This window comes from Strix uralensis, chromosome 12 (genome assembly GCF_047716275.1).
Source record: "Strix uralensis isolate ZFMK-TIS-50842 chromosome 12, bStrUra1, whole genome shotgun sequence".
Lineage (NCBI taxonomy): Eukaryota > Metazoa > Chordata > Aves > Strigiformes > Strigidae > Strix > Strix uralensis.
In genome coordinates, this window is record NC_133983.1 from 23675316 (window position 1) to 23694595 (window position 19280).

The window sequence follows — 19280 nt, forward strand, 5'->3', positions numbered from 1 at the left end:
TGGACTGAACTGGAGGCATCTAAAAGCATCAACAAAGAGTGCTAAGGGGCTGACAGCTCAGAAACGCTGCCATCTTACCCCCTCATCATCATCATCATCGTCAAGCCAAGGACTCTGCAGCCAAACAGGTTGCCCTGGGGAGCACAGGGCTGGCCCTCTCCTTCTCCCAGCCTAGCGCAGAGCACCCGCCTGCAGTCAGGCTACCTCTACTCCTGCATCCCTCTAAAATAATCCCAGAGGAACGAGGGGAGGAAGAAACCCCTGTGCCTGGCTTGTCATCCCCCACTTCCCAGCCTGATGATCAGTCTCCTAAATCCTCCCCACTCCAAAGGCAGCTCCTGAGCAGGAGCTGAGGGCAACCACCTCCGAGGCCGGTACTGCTGCTGGCACGCCATGTGCACAAGGACGGGACAGGGACAACCCCCCCCTCTCCCTGCTCCCAGCTGCCAGCAGATGAGAACTGGGCCCTGCCCAGCCTTGGACAACTTGCTGACCGCCCCTGCTGCCCAGCCCAGCTCACACACCGAACCTCTGCGAGCAGCCTGACTCTATGGCTTTTCTTAAGTATTTTTCCAGTTTGCTTTATGCAAGTATTGATCCTTTTCCCACGCAAGGAGAGTCAGCAGCCCTTCCTCTGCGCTTCTGGGCTGGCTGGTGAAAGCACAAACCCTGCCGCACGCTTCCCGGCGCAGCCACGCCAGAGTCCCACTGCGGGGATGGTGCTCGGTGAACAAAGTTTCAAGGTGCCAGTTCAGGAAACAAAAATTAAGTTTCCTTTCACGGAGCCAGCCAAGCAAGAGAGACAGAATATCTATCTGCAGAGCAGCATGGCAATTCCTTGCCAGCAGCCAAGCTGCATCCCTCCTACCAGGCAACTGTCCTAAACCCACAAAGAAGCATAAGGAAGATACGGTGCGTGCGAGCGGAAAATCCAACTTTGCTCACGTCTATTTCTAAGCACTGATACAGTTTGTTTATACCGAGGCTCACTGCAGGGCTCCCGCTGCGGGCAGAGGGCCAGTAACGACATTCTTAACAGCCGCAGCTATAAAAGTTATCAAACGCAGGTGAGTGGCTCCTTGCCCTCACATCACATGCTCCAACGCCAGTTCAAATCAAAGCCGGTTCGATGCTGCTCGAGAAACCTGAGCAGTAAAACACCTCGCTGCTTCCCTGACGTCATGAAAAGACCGTGCGCAGACGAGCTGCTCAGAACCTCCCGCGTAAACAGAAACTGTTCTCAAACTGATGGCGCTTGATTTGCAAGAGAGCAAATCCCACCCATGACTCTGAAGCACAAAGTTAAAATCTTTTTAACGAAAAGGAGTTTTGACTCACGCGGCCACCAGCCCGCGGGTCCTGGCAGGCTCAGCCCCAGCAGGGGCTGGTACTCGCCAGGATGCTGCCAGAAGACGCAGAGGAATCGCGGGGGTTATTTATCACAGCAACCCTGCAAGTACCTGCTCCCCCCAAAGAGGAACGCCGCGACCTGGAGCACTTTCACGTGGGCTGACTACACTGCCGATATGATACACCGAGTCTTCCAGCGAGATAGCATAGGCAAGGGCTCTCTTCTACTCAAATGTCTGACTGTAAACATGCTTATTATTTTCCTGAAGATATTTTTCAGAATCCCAGAAAGCGTTAGCGGATGATACAAGGAGGTTTGCAAACAAGTAAATGTCTGATAACGCTCTCCAAGAAACAAGGCTTCAACTCCCAGCACCCAGGGACGGGAAACCCCACCAAGCAACCACCCAGCGTCTGCCCAGTCCCCAGCTCCAGTGCCCTGAAACTGGGAGTCAAAAGCATGTGGGGGATGTAGAGGTCTGAGAGGATTTGCAACGGATCACACAGACGCAGGCTTCACGGACTAACGGACCAGCTGCATCCAGGCCCTTTCCTCCCACCACCCCCGTGCCAGGGCTGCGGCCGGCAGCCGGGGAAAGGCAAATCCTGCAACCTCTAAACCCAGCTCTGCTCATCCAGTCCTATTTGTCATTTTGTCAAATTTGATGCGGGTCACCAGCAGGACAGAGCCTCCGCGCAAAGCCCGGCAGGTCAGGCGAAACCGCCAGCGGCCGGGTTTAAACTCAATCACCGGGCTCCACGCCGAAGCGCAGGTTTCCTCGTTCATTCACCAAACTGCCAGCAGAGGAAAAGTCTCCGGCAGATGAGGGCAGCAGCGTGTGGGGACGTCTCCACCGCTCCAGCTCGATTCATGCCGCCTGCATCTCCCGTACTCTCAGCTGACGAGCAGGCAGCTCCAAAAACCTCTTCCCTGCACCCTACACAAAGGTGCCACCCTCTGCTGCTCTCCCACTGCCAAGGTCTCACCCAGAGCAGAGGACTTCCATCGACCCCCTGCCCCTGGGGTCCTGAACATTGAAGAAATAACAACTCCGTACCAGGGAACCTCTCCAAGCAGACAGCACAGGCCACCCCTCTTCAAATACAAGCTCTGGAAACATGTCTGTGCATCAGAGAAAAATCTTGGTCTAATTTTCCAAAGCCACATTTTGGTCACCCAGGCAGTCGTAACAGATGATGAAATCAGATCACTGAAAAGTGGATAGTTTTTTAATGGTTTAAAGGAAAATTAAACTCAACGTGCTTATGGTAAGAAAACACGTTAGCCCGGGCAGTTCCAGGAGCCACACCGCTGAGCAGCGCGTCCCGCCAGGAACACTGGCTCCGAGCACAGGGCTACTTGATCTGCACATGTGGCACCTTCCTGCTCCTCGTTAGGCTCTGGAGCTGCTGTTCAAAGCAGGCTTGTTAAACCCCTTTGGCCAGGCCTGGCTTCTCCACACGCCTCAGCTCAGCAGGCAGCTCCGGGCCGCATCCAGCTGGGCCGCAAAGCAAGGAACAAAGATGCTTGAGGGTGTCGCGCCTTGGACGGTGCCACCAGGCAGCGCCTTCGAAGTCCAAGTGATGCACAAGGGTTGTACGTGGGAGAGGGCTGCTCCGTGCGTGTGGAGCCACAATTAGAATGGGAACATTTTCATTAATATTACTCGGCTGCTGCAGGTTGTCAGCATGAGCCTGTGATTTGCCAAAATTGATTACCAAGTTCAACCGAACCCCCTAAACTCCTATTAATTCTGCAGTCACAGAAATCTCCTCCTCCACAGAACATTTAATGTTAAAAAGCATGTGATCAACAAGATAAAAATAAATTGGAAAGCGACTGCCGCGTTCTGGCTTGCTGTGGTGAGGCAGCCGAGGACTCGGGCTCGCGTGTGCTTCCCTGCGGGCAGGTGGCATCGCCCGGCGCCGCACGGGTCCCTGGAGTGGGAAGATCCCACCTAGTCCTGCTCACAGGCTGCGTGAGCGCTGCGTTTCGCTCCTCCCTGCCTCCTCCTGCCCTGCAGGAAAGGGATTTCTCCCTCCGGTGCCGGGGCCTCGCTCACCCATTCCCCCAAGGCCTCCTGGCTGGAAGGCAGCAGCCAAACGCAGCACTACCCCCGCTGCAATTAGCTGCTTGTCCGCCAGCTGCTGCAGCGCAGAGGTTAATCCCACTTCTTTAAGCGTTCGGGGGGAAGTAGGTCGCTGGCTGCGCTTCCTGCACCAGTTGCATAAGGAGCAGGGCAGGGCTGAGCTGTGCCCAGCACCCGAGGGCTCCCGGCAACACGGAGGGACAGCAGGAGCAAGGCCCCTAAGCGGGTCTGAACCGTGAGTGGGAAGGATGGAGAAAGCTGCTCCGAGCACTTCCCGGCCTCGGCCTCAGCAGAAGCTCCCAGCAGGGTCCTGCTCGGCCTCGCGTGAGCAAAGCGGGGAAGGCTCTGGGCTTCAGAGCTGCAAATACGTTTTATTTTGATCTGGAAGACTTGGAATCCAGTTTTCAGCAGGTTGAAAAGGGGCACCTGCATGAAGATCTCCGCTCAACGGCATCGAGTGCCACCGGCTCTGGCAGGCTGCTCCTTCTCCTCTAATGAAATGCTTTTCTGTAACGCCTTGCAGCAACACGGAGCAAATTAAAAGAAACACAGTGCATAAATACCTCAGCAAACAGGAATAAAGATTATTTTACACTCAGAAAAAGGGTGTTTTACTCTCAAACAAGGCTGTACGCACACCGGTCCCTGCATGGAAGCACAAAGCCCAGAGGTACAAGGGGGTGGGCAGGCAAGGACCCCCTGGCCACGGTCATCTCCCTGCCTTGGGGCTGGACCCGGCCCGCGGGTCCCGGCGGGAAGGAAGAGCACAGCGACCCAGCGACGCGCTCTGCGCCCGCCCGGGGATGAGCCACACCTCCATTCCACTATTTTTAAAGCAGCTTGTTTGCTGTTCGCTTCAGCCTTCTGCAAAGCTACAGAGCAAAGCTTCAGCCGTGGTTTAATTTGGGGATCCTGCTCAGCTCTTCCTTCACGCTGACGCCAGCAGGAACCGCGTGCCCAAGCTTAAAGGGGAAAGCAGGATCCGAGCAACGCCGCGGCTGCCAAGCACCGCCGGGAACTGCTTCTCCTTCCTTTCATCACACTAAACCCGAGGGGCTCGCGAAAGGCAGAGCAGGAGCAGGTTCCCAGGACAAAGGGGTTGGAGCATTAGCCCACGGGGGGTTCTCGTGCCCGAATTAGACTCCAGGTCATGCGATGCTCATGCTGCTGCAACGGGGAGCACAAATCCGGGGCTGCTGGAAGCCCCTTGGAGGTCCCAGTGCAGAGGCTGCTTTGCAGAGGCGTTCAGCACTGTCGGGCCGGCTCTGAGGGCAGGGCAGCACCACGCCGGCCCAACCGCCGGCCCTAGCCCACCGGGAGAGAGGAGAGAGGTAGGGAAGGACAGAGAAAAGGGCAGCGATGGAAAAATCCGCCAGAGATATCTCTGTGAGATGCCGGCGGGTCTGGGGACGGGAGCTCCAAGCCCAGCTCCTCGCTCCCCACGAACGCATCATACCCTGTAATGCAAAAAGCATCTGTTTAAACTGCTCCGACATGACAACACACGCATGTAAGGTGGGACCCTGAGGAAAAATACCATTTCCAAATAAGCGGCTCGCGCTGAACATCTCAGCGCTGCATGGAGAAACCGACTGTTGGCTTGCCGACGGGTTGGGATTTTCAACAGTTTATTTGCCGAGCAAGCACACAAACAAAAGATCAATAAGAATAAATTAGAACGGCACAGGCAGCCATAGAGTCTGCATTGCACCCCCGAGAGACCGCACAAGCCTCTGCTTTCCCCATCCACAGCCTAGCATGCGTAAGAGCGCCTCATTTTCACTGCAGAAGTTGTAGGGCATAAACGTTTTGGAGCATGTCAGCTCAAACCAGGGGAAAAACGGGTTTAACCTGAGCACGGGCAGCCCAGAGCCCCAGTGCGCGGATGCTTACACGGGCTCGCAGGGCATCTGCAGACGTGGACTGGCGCATGCTGAAGTCGACAAGTCAGAAGGTTTACAGTGTGATATAACCACGTCCCAAGGTTCCGTGGGCACCTCAGAATTTGAGGACAAGTGCAGAGGACGGTGCCGAAGGGGAGGCTTCGAGGCGGGCAGGGGCGCAGGGAGGACGGCAGCAGCAGGTTAAGAGCAGCGGCAGCGCGGAATGGGAAGAAGCGGCGCAACGGCACGGGCAGATAAACAAGAGAGGGCAGCAGGGGAGCAGGACAGAAGCCAAGCGAACGCAAGGCAGGGTGAGCATGGCTGGCGTGAGTGCACGGAGACCACCGTAAAGCAGAGGAACACAGAGCTCAGGCTGGGGGGGCTGCACCCCAGGGCCAGCACAGGGAGGAAGCACGCTCGGCACCAGGAGCTCATGGCCACACTGCAGAGCCTACAGGATGGGGACAGAGAGGGGAGATACGTCTGGCTAATCGGCCAAATGAAAGCCAAAAAGGAGGAGGAAAAAGGAGAGGAAAAACTGTAGCAGGGTCTGCTTTGGCAGAACGGCGAGGTAGGCGCCCTGAGCCGCTCCCGTACAGCGGTGAGCTGTTTCCTCATCTGAAGGATGAAGAGGGTCCAGAGCCACAGACTCATCCTGAAAGGACAGCGGAGACATCAGCTTTGGAGCTCAGGAGGGGAGGAGAGGTGCCGGCGGGAGGAACAAGCCTGTTTATAACCACAGCAAATCACTGTGTGTCCTCACTGCTCACCCCGGCGACAGAGGACCCCGCGGGCCCTGACCCCGGAGGTTGCAGTATTTCTAAAAGCATAATTTGGCTAGAGAGGTTTCATGCTGTGTGATGGCCTGCGATCCAAATACAGGCGTTTTCCCTAGACTTGTAGGACAGACCGCACAGTTGTGCAGAAATGTGTAAATGCAGCTTCTCACCAGAGTGGCCACTGGCTAACAAACTGCTGTGAGAGGAGAGGCTCTTATCAGAAACAACAATCTCCATGTTAAACGCAAATAATTCCGACAGAGACCAATTTTCAGGTCCAGACCTTTCATTTCCCATAAAACAGAAAGAGCCGGGGGAGGAAGGCTCCACACAGCCGCCCGGCCAGCCCTCCCCTCCCGGGAGCTGGGCGCAGGACACTCTGCAGACAGCGCTGATAAAAGCTCTTGTATTAAGGAAAAAGCCATCATTGATACGATTTTTGGTTCACAGAGACACAGCACACTGCAACCTCTCACTCTGCATGTTAAGGAGGTGAGGCGGGGGGAGGAGGGAGATTTATGGCAGCTCCCGTCATAAAACGACCTGCTTTTCCGCACAGCACTTCCCAGATGGCTGATGCACACGGGGAGTTTCTAAGGGTGATCTGAAGGCTGGTGTTTGCCAGTCTATCCACACTGTACCGGCATTATGGAGCCCAGCTAGAAACGGAGAAGCTCTGACATTCACTCTCTCCCTGGTTGCTAGGTGAGAACAGTTTCTTGACTATTTTAGTAAAAGGACTGAAATTATACAAGCAAAGAAAGACCCAATGCAGCACAGCCCATTAGAGTCCCCCAGCTGCACACATCAGACCAAAGCCAGCGACAGAGAACGCGCACAAATAGCAGTTTCGTACGCAGATGCATTTTTTAATAAGCCAGCAATTTGCTTCTCACGGATTCCCTCGCCAGCCTCGCAACTTGTGACTAACGAGCCCGTTCCCATGCAATGTCCCTCCAAACACTCGCAGGCATTAGGCAATCCAGCAGCCGGCTGCGGGAGAGGACGATGGTTTTGGTCATCTGATTCATCAAGTGTTTTCTAACCTAGTAATTAGCGTCACAAAACATACTTGGCGGATTAGAAGGAGGCTGAGAAGCAGCAGAAGTTTGAAGCTCGGAGGCCAGCTCTTGCTGACCCTACTCACACTAACCCTGGTCCACCAGCAGCACCTTGCCGGCTGGCTACGAGCCCCGGGGCTCAGCCCTCCGGAGCCAGGGAAAGGTCGGTGTGCACAGATCAGCTCCCAGAGCTGGCGGAGGTCTTGTCTCTCCCCTCTTCCCCAAAAAGTAAAACCCTCCTGGGCCAAGATGGAGCCTCGGGGCGAGCGCTCAGGTGCTCTGCAGAGGGGCACAGCACTCACGGCAGCGGTAGCTGCGCCGGGGTACGGCTCTCAGCTAAATAAATATATCATGGGGTCTAAATAAATCGGGATTGCAACACAAAACCTCAGAAACCTGCTGCCTGGTTGGGAAGGGAGCTCGGGGTGGGGGCAAGGAAGCTGTCAGCCGTCCCAAGTCAGGGAGCCGGATGGATGGACGCTGCCCTGGCCCTGCGCACACCTACTTTATTATTCAAGAACTTAAAAGCATGATACTGCTTTGTTTTGGGTTTTGGGTTTTTTTTTTGTTTTTTGGGTTTTTTTTTAAGCAGGAGAGAGAAACAGCTTAAGGACTTCTACATTCCAGCTGTGGGGCCTGCCGGGCTCTCAGGCCACATTTTCCATTTTCCCTCCGCAGCCACCTCTCCCCAAGCCGCGATGGCCATCACATGCCAGGAGACCACAGCGGATGCAGACGATGCCGTTGCTATTTCTGCCAGCACGGGAAGCTGCTCTCCTCCACCTCCAGAACAGGAGAGCCTCCTCCTGCCCTGTGCCCTGCACCGCAGCAGGTCCCCCACCTCTGCCGCCTGCCGTGACATTTGGTTCAACTCAAACAACCATAGCAACAACAACAATTATCAAGCGATGCTGAGAAATCCCATGACCAGAACGCTGCTAAACCACAGCTGATCGCCCCTCCCACCCCAGTGGCAATGCTGGGGTCGCAGGCAGCGCTGTCGGGGTGGCGGGGGGACAACTGGGCTCCTGCTCGGCTGCAAGCCGCTGCCAGGCCAATGGAGGAGGAGGCAGCTCGCCATCACCACTGGACCCGAGGGCTCCAGCTTTCAGGTTTCCACCCACCGGGTTTAAATGGCATCCAACCCCCCAAAGATCCCCTTCTGCAGCACTTTCAGATGGATTCAACCCCTCCCCGCCTCCCCTCGAGGAGGCTGCAGGGAGAGTTCACATTTGCAAAGCACTCGCCTCAAGAGCTGCCAGAGATTCGAAAGTCTCTGTCACAAAACATTTCAAAATTAGGATTTCTGTGGTGTTTGGGAAACTTTACACAAGTGAGGCGTTTGGTTGTGGACTGAAGCTGCTGAGACGAGTGCTGGGCAGCTCTCACCGACGCTGCGCGAGCTCTCCACAGCCACGGCAGCGAGCAGGAGCACAGGGTGGCTCTAGTGCCTCTGCTTTTAAGAGAACATTTATTTAAGCCTGGGCATTATCTAGCAATGGCAGGGTTTGGACGTGATCTGGACAAAAATGAGCTTCTCTGTTACATGCATTGATTTTGTCACCAAACACACACAAAACCAGTCTTCCAGATTTCGCACAAGCCCGAGGAGCAGCAGTGGAAGTCGGAGGCATGAGAAACCAGCAGCAACCCTGCAAAGGCAAAATAAACTCCAGCATATTCCTCGCTTCTCCCAGGTGACTCCTCAGAGGAGACAAACCTTCTGCACCCAGGGAGGTAACAGGGCACCCAGCACCGCTGCGGACCTGCAGTTTTGACCCAGCCTTGCTCGGGCTTTTCCAGCTCCCGGGGAGAGCTCTTGGAGGTCAAAATTAACTCACCGTGCTTGGAGATTTGTATTAAGCCCTAACTCTCCCTGATGATGACTAAAGCTCTGGAAACCACGGCTCCACCTCGAGCCAAGGGACTCAAGTGACAGCCTGACATCCAGCTAAAGAAACTGCCTGCAGTACGAGTGGCTGTAAGGAATTCTGCACTCTGGGCTGCGCGACTCACAGCTGACCTTCGAGCGGCGTTACCCGACCCGGCAGGCGGGACGCAGGGCCGTACAAAACCCGGCCTTGCGAAGCCGCCGCGCTGCCGCCCCGCAGCCTGTGCGGGAGGAGGGGAGCTCCCGGCTCCGTGCCGGCAGTCCGGTGCCGTTGAGTCAGCCCATGACTCAGCCGCGGCTCAGCACCGCAGGCACCAGCGCCGGGAGGAGTGCGGCTGCCAGTGCCCACCTCTCCCGCCACCTCCCCGCAGGTGGCTTCCCAGCAGGACTGTCCCCTTCTCCCTGCCAGCACTGCAGGACGCTCCTCTGCGTGCTTCTTCATAGTACAATTTTCTAATATTTCTTTTTTTTAACCTCCTTGCCGTGCAGCACGTAAATGAGCCGCACGAAGCCTCACTGAAATAGCTGGGAAAAAAGCTGGCTTTACTGGTTTGGCGGCTGCCAGGCAGCACGGAGGCTCTGGGCAACGTCTGTGGATGTGGGGAGATGCCGCACGAGTGAAAGGAGAAGGAAGGAGAAGTCTCAGGCAGAGAGATGCTGCTCCCACGGTGCTGGATCTGTAACGTCCACAGTCTGGAGGCTCACAGCTTTATGCCATTTTTTTTTTCCTAAAGGCAGTTTATTCAGTTAACTCTGAGGAACCCAAGAGCAAGAACCGTTGCTCCAGAAACCATTCTGAAGGAGACAATTTTAAAAGATTTAGCACTGAACTTACTGTACCCAAACCATACACTTTAAAGCAGTGCTGGCCAGCAGCACCTCGAGGAGCCCACGTCAAGCCCGGGAACAAACCCCATGTGGCACTGGGAGCTCAGGATCAGGGCGCAGTGAAGGCACACTGCTGCAAATAAAACCAGCTCAGGAATGAAATCGCTTACTTGCTCGCTTTCTGAAACAGCACACGCTCCTAAGCCAACTCGCGAGAGGAAGGGCAGGTGAGCTGCCCCACGTCAGCATGAGCGAAGGACGGGGCAGACCTCTGCCCCCAGACACGCACCTGGGGGTAAAGGGAAAAGCCGTGCCGGCTCTGCAGGAGATGTGGGTTAATGTTTGTAACCTGCCGGTGAGGGGATGGTGCCCCTGGCACACCGAGGAGGCAGAGAGGCAATAATGGCCTGGCTGTCCCACCGACAGGCCAGACCCTCTGCCAAACACCAGCCAGGGTGGGCTTCCAGGCCCTTCGACGGCAAGGCAAAGCTGTCACAGATGCTTCCTTGGACATACGTCAAAGCTGAGCCAGAGCTATTCGGGGAAAAAAAGGCAACAGATACACTGTGCTAAGGAAAATGAGTCACTGCAACAAATCAGGACAAGGATTCACGCTATTGTTTAAACATTTAAAGAGGGGAAAAAATATCCCACTACAGGCACCAAGAGAGCTCTCCTAGCTCCCAGCTCCCACATCCTTACAGCTGAATTCCACGTGGCTGTGGAATACCCTACCAAAACCACCCTCAGACACACACGACAGCCCGTGCTCAGCAGCCCAGGAAGCCCGACTGCGTTACATAAATCACCTAAGGTCAGCTCCGCAACTGGCACGGCAAACACCGATGTTGCAATCCCGCTCCTCGCAAGAGCTGAAATCAAAGTTTACGAACAGAGCAAGAGAAAACAGCCTCCCCCCTCCTGCGGGGAGGCGGGCAAGCGGTGTTCCTGCCCGGGCAGTGGGGAGGTAGTGAGGGCCATGAGGTGGGTGTGCTGCAGCCCCTTTGTTCAAGACAAAAGCCTGTCCTCCGGCAGCCTGCTAGCCACGCAGCTTTGGCGCACGCTGCCACATGTGTTTGGCTGCATGAGTGCCACCGATGACATGTGCACAGGCTCAGGGACACCCCTCCGCCCCTGGAATGAAGCGTGCAACTTCTGTGCGCTACAAACACGCCTCTACCTGCTAAACGAAAGCCGGCCTCGAGCCAGGCCGAGGAACAGAAGGGCCTGAAACGCCCCACGGTTGCAACGAGGTGGTGCAAGGTGCCAGTAGGTCTTTTCCCATCTCAAGCATCTGATTCCTGGAGTAAAAGATCTCAGAGAATAGATCTCTGCTTGGCTCCTGCTAAGCATCAGTCTGGCTCTCTGCACGTTTATCTGCAGCTCCCCACTGCTATCTCCTCCCCAGCAGCTGAGTCACTTCCTCTCTTTGGTCTCCACCAAATCGGTTGCTAGAGACTCGCCTACACCTTCCCAGCGTCTGTGGAGCCCAGTTTGTCTCGAAATGTGTCTTTGCGCGCGGTGACCACCTCTGGCTCTCCGGCTGTCCGGCGTGCAGGCAGGGAGCTGGGCTGCTGCCGGCCCCTGGCTCAGCCCCACCGCTTGCACACCCGCTTCCCCAGGAAGGACGAGCTCTGAAGAGGAAGAGGAAGACGTGGCTGACGATAAGAGTCACACACTGCTGAAAGCAGAGGGGTAACACTGGAGCCAATGGGCAGGGGTGTCTCACGGGCTGCGCTGCGGCTGCTCTGCACCCTGCGGCCACGCTCTGCTCTCCCAACCCTGCCCGCTCTCTTTTTAATTTGGTTTCCTTCTTGCTGCTGCCAGCAGAAACATTTCTAACCTCTCTAGAGCCAGAGCAAGGCCAGAGCCCTCTGAGAAGCAGACGACTGCTGCTGGGGGACATGGGAAGCGAGCTGGTGGAGCCCTACCATGGTGTTTTGGCTGTCACAAGGGCCAGACAGCCCTGAAGTGAGTTGGGGTTTAAATTCTCAACCAAGTATTGAATGTGGCAGAAACACCCCTGACAAAAAGCAGAAGCCATGGTTCTGGCTCCAAAGGTGACACCCCTGAATTTATTCAAGTGAGACGCTACAGCACCACAAACCGTGCCAAAGCGCTCCCCACAGCGCCTGTTTGGAGAGCGAGAGACCATCACCCATGTCGGGCTGTAACCCCCCGGCTCCCCCACGGCCAGGGCCACCCTTTCTCCCCCAACTGCAACCCCACATTTACTGAATCTGCGACGGGCTCGCCCGTCTGCACGCCACGAACACAAAAACCCCACTTCACCCCTGCAAACGGCCGTCGCTACGAGCTGTCGTTTAACAAAATGAATTCATGTTTTGAAACTTTCTCTCCAGACAGGAAGTTCAGCAACTGTAAAAATTACCATTTGGCACACGGAAACCCACAGAAATGCCAGGCCAGCCCCGCGTCCTCACCGGAGAAACAGCCCCCACCGCCGCGGTGGGTGGCTGCGTGACCCAGGAGGCACTCGTGACCTTTTAAAATCCGTCCTGCCAACTTCTGAACCAGAGACTGGCCGAGGGCTCACGTAGGCACCACGTCCTGCGTCAGACCACCTCACACACCCACCGGAGAGTAACAGCAAATACATATCTTTTACCATTTCTAAGCATATTCCCAACTTTTAGTCCATTTTATCTCTTTGCACAGTTACTGATCCTTACCTGACCAGAACTATTTCCAAATGCAGATTTCCTAGAAATGTACAGGAAAGACCTACACAAACCTCTGCCATAAAGCCATAGCTAAGCCCCTTACAACCAAAGAGCATTATTTTCTCCATGTCAGAGCTTTGCCACAGCCCTTCCCAATCGCTTTACAAAACAAACAGCCCATTCAATGTCTCTGTAGCTCCGTGGGCCCCTGGTGGGCAGGAGCCATGTGGACCACCCACTCTTCTGCCACAAGATGTGACCTGCCCGACCACGACACGGCCAGGCTCAAACACCCACAGCAGCACCAACACCTCCCAGAAACCAGGCGTGTACCAAGGACACGTTGCTCAGTCATGCTGCAACCACCGAAGCAACCTTGGCAGTGCCAAGAACAGGGGCAAACAGGTCACCTTAATGTCCTTATGGTCCCGAGGATCACTCGCACCAGCCCCAAGGAGCCAACCTGAACACCCAAACAGGCCCGGACGGCCCCGCCACCCAACTCACACCTCCAGCCCATCAGTATGACTTCCAGACAGTTTTACACGTGTTTGACAACGCCACTCCACACACCAATTGGAAGGAATTTTTTAGCTTTAAGATAGTGAAGTGTTAAAAGTTTAAAGCCCCAGAACAACAAAACATGGCTGGAGAGGTATTTATGTATGTATTTACATAGACATACACATATATATCAGGTTTACTTTAGGCAGATGCATGCAAACTCATTTTTTTAATGCTTGTTTTTTCTTCTTTTAAAGAGTACTCAGCTTTTTTCTCTTTATCTTCCAAGTTCTTACTAGCCAGCACTGCTTCTTGTCTTGTCCAAGCTGCAGTTCATGAACTGGACTAGTTAGAAACGGAGGAGAAGGGACCACCAGCCAAAGGAAGGGGTGCCTCCTCACAGAGCCATCTCTTGGGCCCATTAAATATATTACTAAGAACATAAGGGCTTTAATCCACTCAGCTCCAGATGTGTGTGCGCATACCACAGTAGTTATCCTCTTGTCCACGTGCCTCTTCCTTCAATTAAAAAAGACAGGAAATTTGATCCACCGCTTCAGTATGGATTGCCTGTATAGTGGATACTGGGTGCTCCCCATCAGCCCCAACACTCACATTTTGAGGGTGGAAAATGTCATTTCTGTACCTGTATCCGAGTCTTTTTGATCTCCATTTGTTCCAACAGTGAAAGGCAACTTCCGTTTGGTCGCTCGCTCTTTCACCTCTTTGCCGCCATCGCTCCGGTCCAACTTCGGAGTCTTGGTTAGAGAAACTTTATCTTTATCCTAGAAAGAGAAGAGACCAGATTAACAAGAGCCCTCCCCAGACTGCGTTCACCTAACCCCCCCAAAGTCCTGCACCTCACGCAGCACTTGTCCTCTCCCTTTTACTGTGGGTTTCCAGTGCCTTGCAGAAAGCAGCCTCCCACCAAGCTAAAAAGCTAAAACGCCACCAGAAAGGAGCAAGGCTGACCAAGGCTGCTGCGTGGTGCCAAACCTGCAACCAATTCATGTGAAAACCAGAGCCAAACACCTTGTGTGCAGCTGGGGATACGCAGGCTGGGGTGGGGGAACCTGAGGATTCCCGAACACAACTGCCCTCATCATTTGGGAAGGGTTTCCTGATCCCGAGCAGATGCACGGGAGCGCATGGAGGGAACACACAAAAACCAGCATTAAAGCAAAAAGTTCAATGTGGAGAGCCGAGGGCTTCTCCGAGGGGCCTGCAGGGTTTCTAGCACAAGCGTCCAGCATTTCAGCTTACGTGAGACCATGTTATTCTGGGGAATATTCTGGCAGCTACTAAGTCTGCTAAAACTTACTGACCATTGACAGGAGCAGCGCCACAGCCAAGTGCACTTAGAGGCTTCGCACTGTCCAGGCAGTAACGATCCGCACCAGAACGGCCAGCACAGCTCTGCCTGTACCCACGGGCAGCGCTCTCCATCCCAGAGCAAGGCGCTCGATCTGCTCCCAGCTCTGCCTGCGCTCCCGCCATCGCCTCCCTTCCAGCAGCCCCAGCCGAGCTTGCTCTCCCCCAGATCTGTGTTTTGGGGTTGATCGAACTTTAAGTCCCAACTGTGTGCAAGCACCAGCTGAGGCGCTGCCAGCGGTTGAAGATTTAAGCTGTCCCTCTCCCACACAGGCTTCGACTGGGATTTTAAGAGGAGGAGCCACCTTGAGAGCCAACCTGCCAATACTGCATAAAAGCACAGAAGTGATGTGGATGCGGGCTGCGCACTCACTGCTTTCTCAGTGAGGCAGACCTGTGCCTGCTTTACACCATCTCGTTTATTCGGGTGGGTTTGGATTTTAACGTGCAGTGAGGTGAAGCAGGCGACACTGGGGACTGCTCGGTACGAGCAGCAGGAAGAAATTTTGAAGAAACATCCCGAGCAAGACAAAGTTACCGAGTATTGAGACAGGCAAGATTTTTCACATGAACAGCGAGAGCTGGTACATAACTCGAACTTCAGGAGTTCAGTATGCTGAGAATATATACACACTGAAGTCATGCACTTGTGTTTTTTGTATTTCAGACACTGTATTATTTTAAGCAAGAGCTTCTGGTTTGAATACTGTGCCACTGCTCTAAAAACAAGGCCAGAGTGAGCAGCTTTGCGATAGATCTGATTTCAATAACCTAGCAAAACCCAGACCCTAAGCTTTAGATATAAAGTTAGATTAAATAAAAGAATCTCAATACATTAAATCATGCAAGACCATCGCTGGAAACTCAGACAAGCAAATCTAACAGAAATTCCCTTGTTTAGAGAAGCCCAGTCACGCTGTCTGCATCAGACTCAGCACCCTGGCAGGTGGCTCCGGTGCCAGCAGTCACAAGACGGCGTCGTCACTGTGTACACTGCTCCTTCCTCTTTCCGAGTTTCTGTCTGGCAACCAGGCTGCACCCGCGGATTAAAGAGAAACCGTTTACTCGGACCAAGAGGTTCTGTTTGCAGGTCCCCTTCGTGACGGGCAGCGTGACAGCCCAGCGGCTGCACGCCCAGCTTAGCCCCTCTCACCCGTGCTTCAGTGAGGACTAAAAAAAATGGGTTGGGGAATCCCTTTTTTGGTAAAGCAAGCTAAATAAACCTATGTGACAGTGGCTCTTGTGGTTGGAGGGAGGCAAGGCATGTCCGGAGCCCGGGGAAGGGCAGCCCTGCTCGAGAGCAGCCGCCCAGAGCCCTTCCTCGGCACAGGAGTCAGCGGAGCGACGGGACAAAGTCACAACAGCCAACAGAAACACGCCAGCATTTCATTTAAATGCTCTGGATTTAAATGCTTTTATTTTTTCTGACGTGAACAAAAATAGTTTGCAGTAACAGATGATGCCATTTCTATTGCCAAATGCTGATCTGACCAGCTCAGAGGTGTCACCTCCCAGGACTGCCTCGGTGTGAGCGTACGCTGGTCTGTCCTTCCCCTCCCCGGTTTAACACAAGCTCAAAGAGCAACGCTACGCTCAAACCCCACGAACCCTGCACCAGGGCGAGTGTCTGAGAGGCCATGTCGATGCGGGGTAAAGCACCATCTTCTCCGGGTGTCACGACTGCAGAGACATGGCCCCAGCCTGCCCCTCAAAAACTCCAACTGCACTTCAAAACAATCGGCCCAACAATTTTTCCTTGCCCAGACCCTCCGAGCAGGCTGAGCCCCCAGCACCCCGTGCTGGGATTTCCTACGCTCCCAGCATTTCTTCCAGACGCCAGTTTTACACTGAGAGCTCCAACAAGAGGTCAGTTGTGCTCAACACAAAAATTACAATTTTTTCCACTGTTTGTTACCTTAAAATAGATTTCAGCAGGAGCAAACCCATCATGTCATGTCCCCTGCTGCCCAAAAACCACTCTGCCTCATGAGCAACTCAGCTCCGGGCATCAGCTGGCAGCGCCGCTGCTCCTGCACCCCACTTAAAAGCAAAGGACGATTGATGACAGCTTGTTTAAAACATACCATCTCTAAAATTCCCTTAATCTCTGGACTTGGCTGCTGTGGTGAGAAAGCCTGAACCTGCAGGCGCAGGGGGCCTGTGGTGCCCACAAGCCAGGTCAGTTGTTTGCTGTATTAACGCCACATGGGATCTCTGCACGCTCAGGAGTAAGAAAAAGTGCAGGACGTGTAAAAATAAAACTTATTCTAGAAAGTTATTGCAATGTTGTTAAAAGCTCCGTGTTGGAGGAGAGACAGAGTAAAGGAATTAGTAAAAAAACCTTTCCCAGACAAGACGGTGAGCCCAGCACGGAAATGAAAATGGCTGTGTGAATCCCAGCGTCGGGCACGCTCGGGCAACGCTTCGTTTGCATTCGCCCCAACGCTCAGAGCTGCTAATCCAGTAAATTCAGCAAAATTAAATACCAAGAATGAAGGAAGTGGCTGCAGTCCCAGCACTGCTTTGAAGATTCATCTGTACAGTAGCACAATGATAACCTTTTATATGAACTGGATGCAGGGAAGATCCAAACTTTGCTCCCCCCCTGGAAAGCAGCGACCTGCTGAGGACGCCGGCAGCAGTCAGCGGTGAAACCACCGCAGAGAAATTAAGGCAGCTTGGAGAGTCATTCCTGAAAGTAATGTGTGTTTTCATTTTCTTATTTTAAGCTTTACTTCCCTATGTCATCCTTGAGTAAATGCTGTTTTCATTTTTAGGTCTTCTCATGTTTAAAGTAAGCTCAGGCTCATCTGAATCAGGTTGCACAAAAGGAACAAATCCCAATTAATTGCCATTGCAGAGAAACTTGTATGAACATCTCAGTGTCAGACAGGCCCGGGGCTCTGGAAGGCCAGGACAGCTCTTGCCGAGGGTGAGAGGGAGTTTGGGGAACGGGGGTCCTGTTGAGAACTCAGCAGCAGAAACACGTTCCCCTTTGTAGGTGTTAATAAAAGCTGCTTTGGCAAAGGGGAGATGGCAGAGCATGACTTCAGGAAAAATCCCCTACTGTCACATTATGTTCTTAGTAAGATTTACTGTATGAATAACCAAACCCACTCTGAGTTACACTTTCTACGGTTAAAAGATGCACCACAAGCTGCCATCAGCCATCGAGGTTTGGAGCACAAACCGGGCAGGAACTGGCCCCAGCAGCTGCCCGACGCTACGTCACTATGAACCCCGCAGGCAGCGTATGGACTGGGCGTGCTTAACCGCGCCTGTGCTGCCTTCTCTTCACCACAAAGGTCTCTAATCAGCCAGAGAGACCCTGGTATCAGTCTGCTCAGGTCATTTGTGACTTACACAAATCAAAGGCACTTTTCACCCTCAGGCAGAACTCCAGCCAGGCCAGCTCACTGCCCAAACGTCGGTTCTCGAAGCAAAACCAAACATGTCGTTCTTTTCGATGCAAAATTCTGCAAGGTAGAGCCACCTCAAACCCATGCAAAGAAACATGTATTTCCAGCAGAGAAGCTGAGCAAGTCTCTAGCTTGCTTTACAGGCTGGGCCGTGCACCACAGCCTCCTCCTCCCCTCTGTCCGGACGAGCTGCACGCAGCAGGGCTGCGCCATCGGTGCCCACACACAAACCCTGCGCCGCTGCCTCTGCCCACCGAGAGCTGTGCCAGGGCCGAGCCTGTGCTTCAGCACTGACAAAACCTGACTCACGTCCCTGCCGCTTCTGCAAAGACTTGCATTACCAGCGATGGAAATCCCCAAAGCCCTTTGTTCTCCAAAATGAGTTGAAAGTATTTCAGGTTGCAATGCTAGTAAAAAGTAAGCAGCAATGAACAAAACCAGCACCGGTAGCCCGGGAGGAGAAACCCAGAAGGACCAAGGGCTCCAACGCCCGTGCCCCTGGGCGATGCCCCATGCCGAGCTGGCACATCAAACTCCTGCCGTGGGCAAAACATCCCACACCACAAAAAGCAAATGCTTCGAGAGCAGGAGTTTCCCCGCACTAACCCAGACAGCAGCGAGGCATTTCCTGAACAGGTCTCTGCTGGGGTGGGGGGAGAGAAGGGGCAGGATTCTCACCCTGCATTACAAAGAGGGATGGACACAGTTTTACCCAGAGAGCACGCTTGGTGGAAACCAAGCCCCTGTATTCCATAAATCTGGGTCCCTTGTAGCCTTTCCAAAAGCAGAGTACAACACACACACAAGTTTCAAAAAGTCCAAATTTGTGTCATTATCAGTGGTGCAGTAAAACATTTGAAGTATGGAGAGAACCGTGACCGAAGCCCCATTCCTGCGTGCCTCAGGCACTGAGGTTTGTGAGAAACACTACTCCGCAGTGACTGTGGGCTGCTTATCGTCAGCTCTTCAGGATCCAAGTCACCCAGTGCTTCTGCAGGTTTCACACTCCGGCGGGCAGCTCTGCACCAGACGCCCAGCCTGGCACTCGTTCATACGGCGCAGGAAAGCCCTAACAGTCCTACAGGTCTCAAGAATAATCGAGAAATAAGGACTATGTTCCCTTTTCTGAATTTGGGAGAAGAGGGAGGAAAAAAAAGCGAAAGTTTTTTTTAACCCCTTTTAACAGGGGGTCAAGCACCATTCTGCTTGGTGTTCAGTTCAACCACTGCAGCAAAAATGCAGTTTAGACTCTGCGAGTGGGAGCATTTCCCCATAAAGAGATGAATCCTCTGCTGCAGCCTCTGAGCGCACGGCGTAACCACGCAGCGAGCGGTCCCAGGCACATCAGGAAATGGTTTCGACAACTGATATAATTCTTGCTGAGGCGCTCTGCTCAGCCTAAGTCATGAGTAATCTGCTT

The 19280-nt window shown here is 53.8% G+C and overlaps 1 protein-coding gene across 8 annotated transcripts in view; it reads right to left on the reverse strand.

Moving 5' to 3' along the window:
• The window catches only part of ANKRD11 (ankyrin repeat domain containing 11), a 155944-nt gene that overhangs the window by 16810 nt on the left and 119854 nt on the right, over positions 1-19280 (reverse strand). For all 8 annotated transcript variants that reach the window (XM_074881192.1, XM_074881195.1, XM_074881188.1 and 5 more), the window contains one exon: positions 13717-13855. In XM_074881192.1, coding sequence (XP_074737293.1) covers positions 13717-13855 — 139 coding nt within the window. The remainder of the gene's footprint in view (positions 1-13716; positions 13856-19280) is intronic.